The 18,832-nt window shown below is 39.0% G+C and overlaps 1 protein-coding gene across 7 annotated transcripts in view; it reads left to right on the top strand.

Moving 5' to 3' along the window:
• Positions 1-18,832, top strand: part of ANKRD26 (ankyrin repeat domain containing 26) — a 142,921-nt gene that overhangs the window by 122,523 nt on the left and 1,566 nt on the right. For 4 of the 7 annotated variants that reach the window (XM_054694824.1, XM_054694820.1, XM_054694818.1 and 1 more), the window contains one exon: positions 4,352-4,631. The exons of 2 other annotated variants lie outside the window; for them this stretch is intronic. In XM_054694824.1, coding sequence (XP_054550799.1) covers positions 4,352-4,482 — 131 coding nt within the window. In that variant the 3' untranslated portion in view covers positions 4,483-4,631. Of the gene's footprint in view, positions 1-4,351; positions 4,633-18,832 lie in introns of those variants that run through there. One more of the 7 variants, XM_054694823.1, reaches the window with a different exon arrangement.

Here is an 18,832-nt window from a genome sequence, read left to right as displayed (position 1 = left end):
GTGGAGGGACATAGTGAACAGACTCCAAGACAAATGCCAACCAAGAATACTCTATCCTGCAAAGCTTTCCTTCCTCTATGAGGAAGAATAAGGACCTTCCCAAAAGAAACTCTGGAATTTCATTATGACTAAACCCCCACTCCAAAAAATACTACAAGGAGTCCGAAAGCCAGAACAAACAGAGGGGTGAATAACAATGAAACAAAGCCAAAAAAAAGTTATTAAAAGAGTAAATAAATAAAATCAGAGGAAACACAAACACAATGGCAAATACAGATGCTAACATATCAATATTTACTCTAAATGTAAATGGACTAAACTCTTCAATTAAAAGACACAGAGTCGCAGGCTGGATTAAGAAACAAAACCCAAACTTTTGCTGTCTCCAGGAAAAACATTTAACTACAAAAGATAAAAATAGACTCAAAGTTAAAGGATGGAAAACAATCCTATAAGCAAATGTACCTAAAAAGAAGGCAGGAACAGCTCTACTTATATCAGATAAAACATTTCGAACTCAAAAAAGTAAGAGACCCCAACAGTCACTACATTATGATCAAGGGAACAATTCTTCAAGAAGAAAGAACACTCATTAACATATACTCACCAAATGAAGGAGAACCAAAATATATCAGACAACTATTATTATCTCTGAAAACAGACATCAGAGAAAACACATATGTAGTAGGAGACTTCAGCGCACCATTATCAACAATGGATAGGTCAACGAGACAGAAAATAAGTAAGCACAAGAAAGCTCTAAATAAGGATCTAGAGCTCATGTGCAAAACAGACATCTATAGAACACTAAACCCCAAAAAAATCTGATTACACATTTTTCTCAAGCGCACACGGATCATTCTCCAGGATCAATCACAAACTGGGACACAAGACAAACATCAACAGATACACCAAGATTGAAATCATACGACCATCTTCTCTGACCATGAAGGCATCAAACTAGAAATAAACCATAAAAAGAAAAAGGCAAGGGACTCTCCTACCTCATGGAGATTGAAACCCACACTACTGGAAGGCCACTGGACTAATGAGGAGATCAAAGAAGAAATTAAAAAATACTTTGAGTTGAATGACAAGGAGGACACCAATTTCCTAAACATATGGGACATAGCAAAAGCAGTGATTAGAGGAAACTATATAGCAATAGAGACTCACATCAAGAAACAAGAAAGAACTCAAACAACCTAATCTCAAAGCTCAAAGAACTAGAAAAAGGACAACAAAAAAACCCAAAACCAATAGAAGAAAAGAAATAATAAAAATCAAAGCAGAAATAAATGAAATCAAAACTAAAAAAAAAAAATCCAAAAGATCAATGAAACCAAAAGCTGGTTCTTCAAAAAAATAAATAAAATAGACAAACTCCTCGCCAGGCTACAAAGGAAAAACGGGAGAAAGCACAAATAAATATGATCACAAATGAAAGATGAGAAATCACAAAGGACAGAGCAGAAATCAAAAGAAAAATCAGAAACTACTTGAACAGTTATATGTAAACATGTTCAACAATCTAGAAGAGATGGACAAATTCCTACAACTCTACAATCACTCAAAGCTATATAAAGAAGAAATAGAACACCTAAACAGACCAATTACAAACAGCGAAATTGAAATGGTAATCAAAAACCTCCCCAAAAATAGAAGCCCAGGACCTGATGGATTTACAAATGAATTCTACCAAACATTCAGAAACGAATTAGTGCCTATCCTTCACAAACTCTTTCAAAAAATTGAAAGGGCAGGTATAACACCAAACATGTTCTATGAAGCCAACATTACTCTAATACCAAAACCAAACAAAGGACAACACAAAAAAAGAAAACTACAGGCCTATATCTCTAATGAAGATGGATGCAAAAATCCTCAATAAAATTTTAGCTATCAGAATCCAACAATGTATCCATAAGATAATTCACCACGACCAAGTAGGATTTATTCCAGGGACACAGGGATGGTTCAACATCCAAAAATCAATCAGTGTTATCCAACACATCAGCAAAAAGAAATATAAAAACCATATGATAATATCAATAGATGCTGAGAAAGTTTTCAACAAAGTACAACACCCATTTATGATAAAGGCCCTTGAAATTCTTGGGATACAAGGACTATACCTCAACATCATAAAGGCCATATATGACAACCCATAGCCAGTATCATTCTCAATGGCGAAAAGCTGAAAGCATTTCCATTAAGATCTAGAACAAGACAAGAATGTCCACTCTCACCACTGCTTTTCAGTATAATACTGGAAGTCCTAAGCAGAACAATAAGACAAGAGAAAGACATACAAGGAATCCAAATAGGAAAAGAAGAAGTTAAACTATCACTATTTGCAGATGATATGATAATATACACAGAGAACCCCAAAAACTCCACAGAAAAACTAATTAAACTAATCAGTTTAGTAAAGTGGCAGGATACAAAATCAACACACAAAATCAGTAGCCTTCCTATAGACAAACAATAAATCTGAAGAAGTCAAAAAAAAAATAACCATCCCTTTTATTATTGAAACAAAAAAATCAAATACTTGGGAATAAACCTAACAAAAGAGGTGAAGGACCTATACAAAGAAAACTATAAAACACTGTTAAAAGAAATAGAAGAAGACACAAAGAAATGGAAAGACATCCCTACTCATGGATTTGAAGAAATAACATTATTAAAAAGGCCATCCTACCAAAAGCAATTTACAAATTCAGTGCTATTCCAATAAAAATTTCAATGACATTCTTCAAAGAAATAAGACAATTTTTGATGAAGTTCATACTGAATTACCAAAAACCCCAAATAGCCAAAGCTCTCCTGAAAAAAAAGAAGGGAATGGAGGTATCAGACTCCCAGACTTCAAATTATACTACAAAGCCATAAGCATCAAAACTGCATGGTATCAGAACAAGAACAGACACATGGACCAATGGAACCAAATAGAAAATCCAGAAATAAACCCACAGATTTATGGTCAACTAATCTTGGACAAAAGAGCAAAGAATATACACTGGAGCAAAAAAAGTTTGTTCAATAAATGGTGCTGGTAAAACTGGGTCGCTACATGCAAGAGAATGAAGCTTGACCGCTTCCTCACACCATGCACAAAAACCAACTCAAAATGGGTTAAAGAACTAGACATAAGACCTGAAACTATAAAATACATAGAAGGAAATATAGGCGAAACACTACATGATATGCACCTCAAAGACATCTTTACAGACACATCACCCAAAGCAGTGATAGTGAAGGCAAAAGATAAACAGCTGGGACTACATCCAATTAAAGAGCTTCTGCACAGCAAAAGAGACAATAACAAAAACAAAGAGAAACCCCACCGACTGGGAGAACATTTTTGCACACAACACTAATGATAAAGGACTGATCACAAAAATCTGCAAAGAGCTGATGAGACTCAACACAAACAAAGGAAATAATCCAGTCAAAAATGGGCAGGAGAGCTAAAAAGAAACGTCTCTGAAGAAGAAATGCAAATGGCCAACAGGCATATGAAAAAATGTTCAACATTACTTGTAATCAGGGAAATGCAAATCAAAACTACCATGAGATACCATCTTACACCAGTGAATATGGCACATATTAAAAAAACTAGCAACAACAATTGTTGGCGAGGTTGTGGAGAAAAAGGAGCTCTCCTGCATTGCTGGGTGTGCAAACTGGTCTAACCACTATGGAGAGCTGTGTGGAGATTTCTTGAACTACTAAACATAGAGCTTCCATATGATCAGCAATTCCACTCCTAGGTATTTACCCAAATGACACAGAAACAGTAATTCCTAAGGACACCTGCACCCCTCTGTTCATAGCAGCACTGTTTACAATAGCTAAGCTATGGAAGCAACCCAGATGCCCAAAAACAGATGACTGGATCAAGAAGATGTGGTACATATACACAATGGAATAATACTCAGCAATCAAAAAAGATAAACACATGCAGTTTGCAGCAACATGGATGGAGCTAGATGGGGTCATGTTCAGTGAAATAAGTCAGAAAGAAAAAGAAAAATACCGGATGGTCTCACTCATAGCAGGAATTTAGAAAACCTAAATAAGGGACCAGGAAAAAGACTAATCAATACAAAGTAAAAATCAAAATCAACAAGCAACTATAAACCAGAGACACACTACAGGGTCGGGGGGAAGTAGGGGGTAGGGCGGGGAGAGGAAGGACTAGGGTCAAAATAAGGGGGGTGCAATTGTATGGGGAATATAACCCAAATGAAAATGCATACATTGTGCAAAAATGAAAAATGATGTAAGAATTATATAAAATAAAATACTAAAAAAATATAATTCTTTGGGCTTTTTTTTTTTCTAGCTGCTGCTGAATTTGAGTCTGTATCCTATAGAGCTTCTCCTCTAGGATCTACTGATGAATCAAATCAAGATTTGCTTTGGAAAACATCACAAGAATATGTACAGATTTTGAAGAAAAATTATATGATCTGAATGCTAAATAATGAAAAATTTTCCCCTGGGCTGTTTACATAACACTGTAATTGTTTCTTACATTTTATTAAAGGAATATTAACATTAAATCAAAAGGAATATTAAAATGTTTTTGTGTCATGAGAATGTGTATAGTATTTCTATGTGTGTGTGTCTAGTTCATATTTTATTGATTATTAATTATGTCAGGTCACATAAGTTGAGTAAACAGAGTTATGAAATGCATTGGGAGGTTAAACACGTGATGGCAGAAGGTTCAAGAGTTCCTACCTGACCTAATATCTCGCCACATGAGGACGCAGGAGGCACCACTGCCACCATCACCCTGGAGATTTGTACATTTCATATTCAAAGAGTAAAAATAGTTCATTGACACTTAACTAGCATCATGTTTAATCCATGACCTATGGAAAAAACCACATAATTTCACAATCTTAGCACAAAACAAGGTATTTTCCGGCCCTTGAACTGCCTACAGTTAAGTAGGGTCTTCGAGGTTCCTCCCACCACTGCTGTTATTTTTGCATGCTCATCTCTAGAAAGTAAGTCACCTTTCCATTCCTGCATTTAATTTGCTGCAAGGTTTGGAGTATAAGATTAGTCCTGTTTCTAGCTTCAACAGAGAAGATATAATCCTGATTTCAGTTATTTTTTTTCTTAGTTGACAACTCACTTTTAAGAGTGACATCAAGAATCTGTGTCTACACAGCATTTTGTTTCTTAATGTTTCAGCCTCTCAAAAAAATAAATAAATGCCTGGCATACATCTTTAGTCAATGAATGGGCATCATGCAAGGTATTGCTGAGAAAGAAAGCCGCACAGATTAAAAAGTGTAATCTAGATATCTATAGTTGAAGGGGGGGAAAAAAATCTATGAAAAATCCCCATCTAAAGATCTGATTCTAAAGTGTTGGAAATTCACCTACTTTTTTTTTCTCTTTTCGAAGAGGATTAAATGAAATACTGTACAATCAGATCATAGCATTCTACCCAGCGTGTGTTGAGTATGCAGCAAATACTGGCTTTTGTGATTATTTTTTCACCCCACTCAGCACATGTTTTTTTTTTTTTTCTGTTTGTTTTGTTTTTATTTATTTATACAAGCACTGGGTACAGTCAGAAGCTCGGGAGGGTGAGAGAATTCAGCAGAGCCAGAGGGGGAGAGCAGAGCAGGCAGACTGACAAAGTACACTGTTGAGGGGAGCAGTGGGTAGCAGGAGAGATCTGTGCACCATGTGGGACCCTCACCTGGTGGCCAGGGACCCAACTGGCACTGCAGAAGCTGCGGGCAGCTTCGCAACCCAGCGCTAAACTGCTGCGCCACCGGGGAGGCCCTCAGCACATGTGTTTTAATGGACAAGATGCACAGGTAATGCTTAGCCTGTGCCTATGTAATACCTTCTTGGTCTTTATCTCTCCCCTCCTCAACTCATTTTTTCTTTTTCCTTTTCACCTTGCTGTGGCAAACTCCACATTTATCCTTGAAGTTCTCTTGTATTTTCATCCTTCCTGTTAATAAGTAGTACAAATTCATTTATACATGCATATTTATGTATATAATTCCTAGTAAATATTAAGTACATTACTAAGCTTAACTAAAAATACCACATCAAGTTAGACTAAGAGGCCCTATCTGCTAGTTTAAGTGCATGTCACTGAAACATGATTACTTGTGGGGAAATCCCTTTAATATCAGGAATTGACCTGCCCACACTGTACAATGCAGAGGAAGGACGGCACCAATCCTTGTTACCATTTTGCATTCATACTAAGAATACTTATCAGGCAGTTCTTGGCATTTTCCTCCAGTCTAGTCTATAAAATGTGGGGATTGGTATGACATCTTGGATCATGCTATTTCTTGATCAATAAGAATTGATCAGTCTTATTTCTGTGATCAATAAGTTCCTTGGTAGAACAGCAACCTTCCTATAACCCTATGCTTTCTGGAAGTCAATCTACACTTTCAAAGACCCAAAAATCAAGTCACTGCTGTTTCCAGTGCTTTGGACCATCTCTCAGAGACATTTGTTGATTATCATGTTAATGCCTGGAAAATGTTTTAGAATGTTTTTCCATGAATACATTACCCCAGCATTCAGAATTACGATCTGCCTGATTAAAAAAAAAAAAATCAAGTATAATCATAAAAAATGATTTTTTTTCAGGAAACTGGCACTACCTGGTTGAAATAACAAGTCTGATTGTCAAGGAAAAAAGTATCTACACATTAGCAATATTCTAAAAGAGAAAGTGACATTTGAGTGTTCAGGAACACGGGAAAATTGTTTAAGGTAGTTCTGATTTTGACAATGATTCTTTAATAAAAAAGAAAAATTTTTACTTCATAACCACAAGATGGCATCAATTTCCTATTTTTCAAAGTTTAGCACATTTCTGTTTTTAACTTTTTCAAGAATACAAGGATTAGGCAGGTTTGGTTAGAATCTTCCCTTAAGTATGGACTCAGACTATAAAACCACGATCACTGCAGTAAATAGGGATTTGTGAGTAGAAGTCCAGCAAGGTGGCAGCAGAAAGAAGCCAGGCTTGCACCCTCTAATATTCACAACTAAACAGCAACAAAAAAGTGGGTATCCCTGAAAGGTCCGTAGGTGATAAATCATGTCCATACATCTTCCCAGGGAAATATCAGGGCTATGACATGGCACCAGGCCAATGTTCTTGACGCGATGATATATTCTACTAAATAAATGCAGTGAAAATGCAGAGTCTAATAACTATCGGCAAAGACCAGACATAAGTATCGAGATCTTCAACTTAGGAGGAGAGGCTCATGGAGGTAACTGCATGCTTGACCCATTGTTTCTCCAGCATTCTGCTTCTTGGAGCCATTCATTTCCATGAGCGAACTCTAGGGTGGGTGGGTTAACTTCCAGATGGAGAGTCAGTCTCTGTATGTTTCTCCCTCTTCCCCCACCCCCAGCCCCGCCTCTCTATTCTTTCCGCCTTCTTCTTTCCCTCTCTCTCTTTACCAAGAGATTTGACTGGATCCCCCTTAATTCACTGTGTGCACTTGTGGTGCTGAAGCCTGAAACTAGGGCATTTGACAGAAATCTTAGTACAAAACTCTTTGTACTCAAAGTGGGGCTGCTCATTCATCCTGATGGGTGGTCACATGGTTGTGCTGATGAAGAAAACTTTCTATGCGGTGTTGACTTTATTCTTGACTCTCATTAGCTTTCATCTCACCAGGGGCTGTGCGTGTGCTGGGAGCTCCCAGGAGGTGGCTCGCACTGTGGAGACAGGCATGTCCTGCATGAGGAAGTGCTTCGTGCCAGGTGCTGAGCGCAACAGCATCTTGCTGAGTTCACTTACATACATCATAGATTTCCTGATTTCCAAAGGTTCTTTCTGAAAGCTCAAACCAGTTGTCATGCCATAATGACTGTACTTTTCTTGGGAAAAACAGGCTCCATGAGCAGCTTTTTTCCCTACTATGTAAACTGGATCAGCTTTAACTTTGAAAGAATCCAGTCTGGTTTATTATAAACTCCAATTGACATTTTCTACCCTATTTTGGGACAGCCAGCTGCATGCATATTCTGGCAGAGCTATGGAAACATGGGCTCTCACTCAGCTCTAACAAGCTATCAGGTAGGAAGCCTGACTTTTAAGCATAATTTCTACCTTGTTGATCTTCCTATGGGGCTTAAGGAAGTGAGAGAGAGAGAGTTCTCCATTCTTGGTGTGACAAAGAGGAGCAATATCTGTAAAGTTAGCATTTATGTTGGCAATCTGAGCATCCATTTCAAATAATTAAAAAATAGGACTGACTTACAAAGACAACTATGAATATTAGAAAAGGATTCAAAAAAGATAAACACATGCAATTTGCAGCAACATGGATGGCGTTGGAAGGGATCATGCTCAGCGAAATAAGCCAAAAAGAAAAAGAAAAATACCGGATGGTCTCACTCATAGCAGGAATCTAGAAAACTTAAATAAGGGACCAGGAAAATGAATATAAGAAAGTGAAAATCAAAATCAACAAAAAACTATGAACCAGAGACACTTTTTGGGGGGTGGGGGCGGGAGGGGAGGGATTGGGGTCAGAATGGAGGGTTTGCAATTGTATGGGGGAATATAAAAATAAAATTTATTATTTAAATAAAAAAAAAGAAAAAGAAAAGGAAACACTTTAAAGTACAGGAATATGTAAATTAGAGAAGACATTATCCTAATGTGATTTGAAGTTTCGGTTGAAAACTTGTCAAATTATTGGCACCGGCCCCTCAGGTCCAGGCTCCCCACACACGTGTCCTTCACACCCTGTGGGGAATGGCTCTCAGAGCCACACCCACAGCTTTACTGCTGACTTCGCAAGTGCATGTGTCCTTTGCCACCATGGTCCAGTATTCCTGGTCACATGGTCTTTGTTTCCATTCGTTCTCAGCCTCGCTGGTTGTCACAGGCCCTCTTGCTCTAGCCCTCTGAGTGCCCAGGGCTTCCCCGTTATATTAATGTTTCAGCTGATAATTTCAACTGAGAACAACGGGCGAGAGAAACCTGGTTACCTAAGGTACTGGACGCTTCCAACAGTCTAAAAAGGAGAAGGTTGAAGATTTACTGTTGCATTCTTTTTTTATTTTCAGGTTTTTTTATTTTAACATTTATCATTTTTTACATTTTTGGACAATATTTGCTTCCCCCCACCCCCTAAGATTGAGTCTCCATAAAATTTCCTTCCCTAAGGCACACATGCACCATCACCACAGTCCCCTGTGCTCCTCCCTCCCTCCCTCTCATACCTCTCCCTCCTCCTTCCCTGCAGTATGTCTCTGGTTTATAATTGTCTGCTTTTGCCTTGTTGTGTTTTGTACTGTTATTATTTTTTTTACACTGATGTCTTATTTGGTTCCCCTATATTCCTGTTATAAGTGAAGCCATCCGATATTTTTATTTTTCCTTCTGGCTTATTTCACTGAGCATAATTCCTTCTAGCTCCATCCACATTGCTGCGAATGACATGAGCTTATCTTTTTTTGATTGCTGAATAATATTCCATTGTGTATCGATACCACATCTTCTTGATCCAGTTACCTATTTTGGGGCACTTGGGTTGTTTCCAGGTTTTACCTATTGTAAATAGTGCTGCAATAAACATAGGTGTACAGGTGCTCTTTTGAATCACTGTTTTTGTGTCCTTTGGGTAGATCCCTAGGAGTGGAATTGCCGGGTCATATGGTAGCTCCATTTTTAGTAGACTGAGTAACCTCCAGACAGCTTTCCACAATGGGTGGACCAGTTTGCACTCCCACCAGCAATGTAGAAGAGTTCCTTTTTCACGACAGCCTTGCCAACATTTGTTGTTGCTTGTTTTTTTGATATGTGCCATTCTTATTAGTGTAAGGTGGTATCTCAGTGTGGTTTTGATTTGCATTTCCCTGATTATCAGGGATGTTGGACATTTTTCCATATGCCTGTTGGCCATTTGCATTTCCTCTTTGGAGAAATGTCTTTTGAGTTCTTCTGTCCATTTCTTGACTGGATCATTTATTTTGTTTTTGTTGAGCCATGTGAGTTCTTTGTATATCATTGTGATCAGTCCCTTATCAGCTGGATGGAGTGCAAAGATTTTTTCCCAATAAGTGCGGTATCTCTCTGTTTTGATTAATGTCTCTTTTGCTGTGCAGAAGCTTTTCAGTTTGATGTAATCCCAGGTATATATATTTACCTTCACTATCACTGCTTTGGGTGATGAGTCTTTAAAGAAGTTTCTGAGATATGTCTTGTAGTGTTTTACCTTTATTTTCTTCTATATATTTTATGGTTTCAGGTCTTATGTCCAGTTCTTTTATCCATTTTGAGTTGATTTTTGTGCACAGTGAGAGGTAGTGGTCTAGTTTCATTTTTTTGCATGTGGAGGTATAGTGCTGCAAACTGTCCGTGTTCCACTGAATAGTCTTTGCTCCTTTGTCAAAGATTAGTTGTCCATATAAGTGTGGTTTTATTTCTGGGCTCTCTATTCGGTTCCATTGGTCTGTGTGTCTGTTTTTGTTTCACTACCAAACTGTAGCTTTTCGCCATTGAGAATAATGTTGGAGTGGGTTTATCGCATATGGCTTTTATCATGTTAAGGTATGTTCCTTCTATCCCGAGAACTTCAAGGGCCTTCATCATAAATGGATGCTGGACTTTGTCCAATGCTTTCTCAGCATCTATTGATATGATCATATGGTTTTTATTTTTCTTTTTGTTGTTGTGTTGCATTACACTTACTGATTTTCATATGTTGAACCATCCTTGTGCCCCTGGGATGAATCCCACTTGATCATGGTGTGCTCTCTCTTTGATTCATTGTTGGATTCTGTTGGCAAGGATTTTGTTGAGGATTTTTGCATCAGTGTTGATTAGGGAGATGGGCCTGTAATTTTCTTTTTTTTTGTGCTGTCTTTGTTTGGTTTTAGTATTAGTGTAATATTGGCTTTGTAGAACGTATTTGTTAGTATACCTTCTTTTTCAATTTTTTGAAAGCGTTTGTGTAGGATAGGCACTAATTCACTGTTGAACGTTTGGTAGAATTCATTTGTGAAGCCGTCTGGACCTGGGCTTTTGTTTTTGGGGAGTGCATTGATTACTGCCTCAATTTCACTGCTTGTAATTGGTCTGTTTAGTTGTTCTATTTCTTCTTTGTCCAGCTTTGAATGATTATATCGTTCTAGGAATTTGTCCATCTCTTCTAGGTTGTTGAATTTTTTTGCATATAGGTGTTCATAGTAATCTCTGATTATTCTTTTGATTTCTACTGAGCCTGTGGTGATTTCTTCTCTTTCATTTGTAATCCTATTTATATGTGTTTTCTCCCATTTTTTCTTTGTGAGCCTGGCTAGAGGTTTGTCTATTTTGTTTTATTTTTTCAAAGAACCAACTTTTGGTTTCATTGATCTTTTGGATTGTTTTTTTAATCCCCAATTCATTTATTTCTGCTTTAATTTTTATTATTTCCTTTCACCTACTGGCTGTAGGGTTTTTTTGTTGTTCTTTTTCTAGCTCTTTGAGATGTGAGATTAGGTTGTTTCTTTGAGTTCTTTCTTGTTTGTTGATGTGAGCCTGTATTGCTATATATTTTCCTCTTATTACTGCTTTTGGTCCATCCTATACATTCTGGAAAGTGGTATCCTCCTTGTCGTTCAACTCAAAGTATTTTTTAATCTCTTCTTTGATCCCCTCATTAGTCCAGTGTTCTTCCAGTAGTGTGGATTTCAATCTCCATGAAGTGGGAGGGTTCCTTGTCTTTTTTTTTTTTCATGATTTATTTCTAGTTTGATGCCTTTATGATCAAAGAAGATAGTTGGAATGATTTTGATCCTCATGTATCTGTTGATGTTTGTCTTGTGGCCCAGTATGTGATCGATTCTGGAGAATGATCCATGCGCACTTGAGAAAAATGTGTACTCATATTTTTTTGGGTGCAGTGTCCTATAGATGTCTGTTAAGTCCATGAGTTCTATGTCTTTATTTAGGGCTCTAGTGTTTTTGTTTATTTTTTGTCTGTTTATTCATTGATCTGTCCATTGGTGAGAGTGGGGTGTTGAAGTCTCCCAGTATATATGTATTTAATGTCTGTTTTCAGAGCTGGTAATAATTGTCTAATATATTTTGGTGCCCCTTCATTTGGTGAGTATATGTTGATGAGTGTTGTATCTTCCTGATGTATTGTCCCCTTGATCATAATGTAGTGTCCGTCTATGTCTCTTTTTACCTTTTTTAATTTGAAGTCTGTTTCATCTGATATAAGTATAGCTGTTCCTGCCTCTTTTTTGGTCCATTTGCTTGTAGGATTGTTTTCCAACCTTTTATTTTCAATCTATGTTTATCTTTTGTGGTTAAATGTGTTGGATTTTGCAGAAGGTTGGATTTTGTTTTTGAATCCAGCCTCCTACTTTGTGTCTTTTTATTGATGAGTTTAATCCATTTACATTTAGAGTTAATATTGATATGTTGGCATCTGTGTTTGCCATTTTGTTTGTCTTTTTTGTGATTGTATTCCTTGCTTTATTCTGTTCTTCTTGTTAATTCCTCTCTTGGTTTTGGCTTTACGACTTCTTGTAGAATTTATTGGAGTGAGGGGTTTAGTTGTAATGAATTTCTGGAATTTCTGTTTGTCTGAGAAGGTCCATATTTTTTCTTCATAGAGGAAGGAGAGCTTTGCAGAGTAAAGTATTCTTGGTTGGCATTTGCTATCTTGAAGTTTGCTGAATATGTTACTCCATTCTCTTCTTGTCCATAATGTTTCTTCGGAGAAGTCTGAAGTTAACCTGATTGGTTTTCCCTTATAAGTTATCTGTTTCTTCCCCCTTGCCAGTTTCGTTATTTTTTCCTTGTCTTGGACTCTTGCAAGCTTTACTATTAGGTGTCTTGCTGTAGTTTTCTTTTCATTGTGGTAATTGGGAGTTCTTCTCACTTCTTGTATGTCTATATTCATCTCCTTTTTTATGCTTAGGAAGTTTTCTTCAATTATCATCTTGAATAATTTCTCAGTTCCTTTGTCTTTCTCCTCACCATCCGGAATGCCTATGACACTTACATTTCCTCTCTTCATGGAGCCTGATAATTGTCTAAGAGTCTCCTCAAACTGCTTCATTTGCACTTCTCTCTCCTTTTCTCTTTTGGCTCTTTTTATTTCTGTATCTTCAATGCCACTGATCTGTTCTTCCATTTCATTGATTCTGTTTTCATTGCTTTCCCCAGAGGTCTTTAGCTCCTCTAGTAATCTTTTAATCTCCTGTGTTTCTTTTCTTTCCTTTCTTAATGTCTCAATTTCATTCTTAAGTTCAGTGATTATTTGTCTCAAATCTTTTTTTTTCCTTTTTGTTTTCTTTCTGCATTTTAATCATGATGATCATTAATTCTCTATCTGATAGGCCGAGTTCTTCCATGTCATCGTTGAGCTCTGGTGACTGTGTTTCTTTTTGTGGTGTGTTCTCCTGTGGGCTAACTTGGTTATTTATATTTTTAATTCTCCCTGTTGTTTGCTTTCTAATTAGTTCTGTGCGTTGGGAGGTCTTGCCATTGGTGTTGGCAGGCATCTCTCTGGAGTGCTCCTTTAGGGGTGCTAGAAACTGTTTACCAGACAGAGACCAGCACTGGTAGGCCTAAACTCCACCAGGGTGTTGATGCTGTGTTGCTGGGCACTGTCCCTTACAGTTCCCTCTCTCTGTATTTACTGTTCCAACAGGGAATCAACTAGTTGGTGATTTTGTTCCAGTCACGAGGTGGCGCCAGAGATCCGTACTTGCTGATCTGTGCTTTTTCCCAGTGGTTCTCTGAGAAACGGAAGAGGTGGGGAGGGGTGCCTAGGTGAGCGCCTCAACACAGGGGCTCTTATTCAAGCTGGGTGCTGTGTCTGCTCTGTGTTCACCCGGTGCTGTGCCCACAGGTGTATGGATTCCATGCCCTGACTTCTGCACTCTAGGTCTGAGTTCCAGGGCTATCAAATCCAAATGCCGGCTGTCACCCTGTGCAGTGCCCGCTGTTATGGCACGCCCCACACCCCGGATCCTGCGGCTGGCTCTCAGTTCTAGGATGGGGTCTTGCTCCACTCCTTATTTCCCTCCTTACCCCCCTTTTGAGCTGCCCACCCTCTCTCAGAGCCTGAGGGTGTTTTGGGGATTCTTGGTTTCCAACTATCAGGATGTTGGTGATTTTTTTCTGGTCACTAGGTGGCGCCAGAGATCTTTTCTAGTGTCCTTCCAGAACTGTCCCCCCCACCCCGGGGGTCCAGGGGAACAGAGTGGGAGTGGCGTGGAGAGCCTCAACGGCGCCAGAGTGCTGTGTCTGCCCTGTGCCCCACTGTCGTGGGTATCCTGCGCCCCAAATTTTGTGCTCTCAGTTCCGAAGCCCTCAGATCCAGGATGTGGGCTGTAGCCCAGTTCAGTGTCCACAGAAATGGCACCTTTTGCACCCTGCTCCCACGTCCGGGCACCTGGTTTCTGATTACTCGGTGAGGGACATTCACCTCAATGAGGGTTCCCGCTCATCTCCCCGTGGGTGCAGGGACCTGTGCAGCTGGGATACGCATAGGCTTTTCCAGCTCACTGCTTTTCCACACAAGCTTACCAGCTGGCCTTGGGCTATGTGTAGGTCTCCATGGAGTCTTTACCTTCCTCTAATGGCGCAAGAGCCATTCTCTGAGCTCCGCGGTGATTTCTGCCCAGTTTTCCACAGTTCCAGTTCACAGGGTGCAGTGCCTGAAATAGTTTCTTTCCACTCAAAGTTCCGCTTGATGTGTAGTTTGTTCTTGCTGGTTGTTTTTGTTGGTTTGTTTGTTTTCCTCCTTTCTGTTGGTCAGAGAGTGCTGACTTTGTGGGTCGGGGAGGGTAGCCAGGTTCTGAGCTTTCCTCCCTTCTAGTCCTCTTATGGCAACTTTGTTCTTCGTGCAGTTTGCCAGAATCACCCGGGTTTATCTTCCGCATCCCAGTTCTCGCAGGGACCTGCCATTTTTCCTCCCTATTAACTTTTTTTTAATGGGAGTTACTCGTAGCATTTCCCCTCTGCCATGTTTTACTTGCAGTATTTCCCCTCTACCATGTTGATCTCTCTCTGATGCATTCTTTGACATTGTGCAGGCAATGTACCAGTGGAATGAATGGTGAGTAGGGGGTGACTTTTCCTCCTGGTGGTAAGACTAGCGCATAACTATTGCCTTAAGAAAGCTGAGGAGGAGTCCTCTGCTAGAGCAAGTAAGGAGGGGAGTGTACAAACAGACCCATTGGGAAGGAATGTGTGACCTCATGGAAAGAAGGGTCCTGACACTAGCCCGCCCCTTCCCTGCTATCAGTATCAGCATTTATTTTCTTCTGTTTTCACAACGAACTTTGTGCTGAATGGTTCTCTAAAGGGCATTTTTTAATTTTAAATGCAGTGTTTCACAAAGAGGCCCCATGGGTTTCCAAACCTAACAGGAGGTCAGGCTCCTGCCATAGAAGCTTTGATCTTCAAATAGCTCCTCATTTCTTCATCTTCAGTTACCTTCAGTGTAATAATGTGTGTTCAAAAAGCTATAACCAATGACACTTAAAACCCACTGAGATGTCCCATGTCTAGCTTAAAGTAGCTCTCACCTTAGGAGATTCATACACTGCAGATTAAATATCACACCACAAAGTCTGTCGAGGTCCATGCCTCCTGATTATGAATAAGTATAGGATGGTCCTTCCCTTTGGATTTTGCCGTTTTGTCTTTAGGCCAGATGGTCTGAGGTATTTAGGGAATAAAACAGGTTACTGTGGCAGTAGATAAAATAATTTCATCTCTTACCCATAGACACTGTCCCTGTAAGAAGTGGCAATAGTCTGTGCAGGCCCGAGGCTGGAGATGGCCAAGAAAAGAGGTGATAGGGAGAGAGGAAGCCCTGAGGATGATCTTAGGGAGGTTAACTACTTCTGCTCTCTTTAAAAGACACATGTAGAGTTATTGTCTCTATTCTTCTGAACAGATAATTTAGGTACTTCAAAACTTTGTTCAGAATACGCATACAATGACTTCCCAGCAGAGCTAAACCTGGAATCGCCATAGTAATCTACAGGGAAATGTGTCTTAATCCTGGCACTTAGACATTCACCCTTTTGCCACCATCAGTGACCAGAAGATTCTTCCTCTTGTCACCTGGGGGTGACTTAGCCAGATGAAGGCAATAGCCACTGTTGATTAGAAACTTTCAATGGGGACAAAGTGAAGAAAACATATGTGACATGTAGTGTTTTCACCTAGAAAAACAACCTGCTGAAAGTCTTTGATCTTAAAATGCAACAGCGACTCAATTGGGAGCAGAAATTATATTAAGAAAATAAAGACTTTTTCTTAGGCAACAAAACATTCCTCAACATTCTGAAGCTAACCTGAAACTACACAGGCATCCCATGTCAGCTAGTAAATAAGAAAAGGGCTGTTGGACATCAGCTCGTCTTATACAAATACATTTGTCTGTGTGGGGCTGAAACAAACCACCAATTGGTTGGGAAAATCTGTAAAAACTGTTGAAAAGGGTATTGAAGTTATAGATCATACTTATTCTTGACTTGCTAGCAAAGATGGTACAGTGCACTAGCTTCCATTCATTTTATCACTAATAAATTCTTGGTGAAAGGCCTCGGAAATGTATTTCCTTTAATAAACCAAAAAAAGTATTCACATAAACTTTTGTTTGCTTTTAAATTTATTTTATGTTCCAGAAGTGATATGACCTTCACTTTAACAGCACAAATAGTGTAGGAAATGGATCATATTTCTTGTTCAGCAATCAGAAAAATTCATAATACTTTGCCTCCTCTTTGACTCTCGGGCTCCTAGCTTAGGCACGCGCTCACAAAAAATTTCCATCAGAGGAGATGAAAGATGCAGGTGCACTTTTACAGGGAACATTATCTGGTAGCCTGTTATTTGAATAACATTTTGAAAGACTGCATTAGAGAGACAATTAATATGGGGAGAAGATAGAAAATGAGGGAGAGAGCCCAGGTTTGTTCATGTATTTGTATGATTTCACCAGTTGCACATCTCAGAGAATAAAATGTCTTAAGAAGAAATAATTCAGTAAAAAGAGAAAAACAGAAAATAAAACATTGAAGTATTAGTAAATTCAGGAATCAAGTGTGTAATCTCTCTCCCTCTCCATCTCTCTCCATCCTATGAGAGAGAAGGAGAGAGAATGGCTGTCACCGCTACTGGTAACATCTCTTTAAAAATTGTGCGTACTTACTAAGAACGTCTTACATTCATTCAAATATCTGTTTCTTTAATAAACGACAAAAAAAAATTCTTTACATCTTCATCATGGCCTGCAGTTGATTCTTGGCTCAAGATTTCGTTGGCTTAAGGATTTTATTGATGAATGGTGCATTTTTCCTATTAACATTTCTTTTACTATTTCTATAGTAGTTTAACACCTGGATTATAGTTGTTTTTTGTTGTTGTTCTTATTCTTCTTGTTGTTTTGGAGAAAGAAAAAATAGAAATATATTAACTTTCTTTCCATTCAGGGTCTTTAATATCCTTATCTTGATGATTTTCTCATCATCTCAGTGGTGATAGTTATTATTTGGATGATTGGATAGTCACATGGGTTAACTCAACCTAAACCTTTGAGTGGATGAGAATCATTTTATTGGAACAACACAGCAACAGAGGAGGAAAAAAGTGGCATCATTCGGATTTCTTTAAGAAAACCCCTGGGTGTTGGACAAAGCTGTACAAAACATTGTCCATCACCTGCTTTCACTCCAAGCATAGGCACTCGCTCCTTGACTCTTTTTTGCTGTTGCTGATAAAGTTGTGTGTTTCCCTGAAGTAAGCCCGCCTCCATGTGTTTGTAGTGTCTGATAAACTGATTCTCCATAAATGCTTAGGGAACAGACTTTGAGTTTGAGGAACAATTTCCCTTTGGTTGTTTTGGTTGTGTCACATTATAGAATTCCTTTTCCTCCTCTGCCTTTCAAAAAAGTCGCTCTCCATAGAGAAATTGAATGGTTCCTGCATTTGGGATTTTGCTTCAGCACAGCCAGCTTGTGCTGAAGATCTGGAGGGCGTGGCTGGAGTCCCCAGTGAGTGATGACCTTTGTTACAGTGAAATGAGATGTGGGCTCTTTCTTATGAAATCCCCTAGAATGTCAGTTCACTTTATGGTTTTTCTACTTAGGAAAAGCTAAAAACCTTACAGTGAAACTTCAAATCTAAAAAACTGTTAAGATAATTAAGTGCCGTTTGAATTTTAATTCAAAATCAGTTTCTTTTAAATACCCCAAAATTGATGTCAATGCTGAGTTTTTTTAGAAAAGAGAGTAATCATGATTGATATGTCATAGTAGTGTACTTCTTTTTACACACTTTTTCAAATTGCCAGTCACTGCATGTTAACACACATACATACAACACACGTTTCTCAGTCCCTTACACATTGCAGCCACCTTCCCATCAGCGTGCGCACAAGCATGCAGCTCCCTGTGTGGTGCTGAGGGCTCACATGACCTTGCTGAGTTCCACGGTGATTGGCAGGTTTCTCCTGGACAGGTATCACTTCCTAACATGTGCATTTGAGTATCTGCCTTGAGTGTTTCTTCCTCAGCCCACGGGCAGAGACTGTTGTACACTTTCTTCATTGTTTTATGCTAAAAGCCTGGAAGAGTGTTTGCCACAATGCAAGTGCTTTAAAACAAATTGTGAAGTAAATGAATTGTTCACTTTTCACACTGGGAATGTAAAACAAGGACAAAGGCCTATTAGTACAGCTGTTAAAAAAGCAAGTGCACCCTCACCCCAGTCCCCTGTGCTCCTCCCTCCTTCCCTCTGCTCCCTGTCCTTCCTCCTTCCCTGCAGGATGTCTCTGAT

Source organism: Talpa occidentalis, unplaced genomic scaffold, assembly GCF_014898055.3.
Source record: "Talpa occidentalis isolate TD23 unplaced genomic scaffold, MPIMG_talOcc4v2.1 talOcc4.14, whole genome shotgun sequence".
NCBI lineage: Eukaryota > Metazoa > Chordata > Mammalia > Eulipotyphla > Talpidae > Talpa > Talpa occidentalis.
Note: the sequence above shows the minus strand (reverse complement) of the source record. Positions and strands in the feature narration are given on the sequence as shown.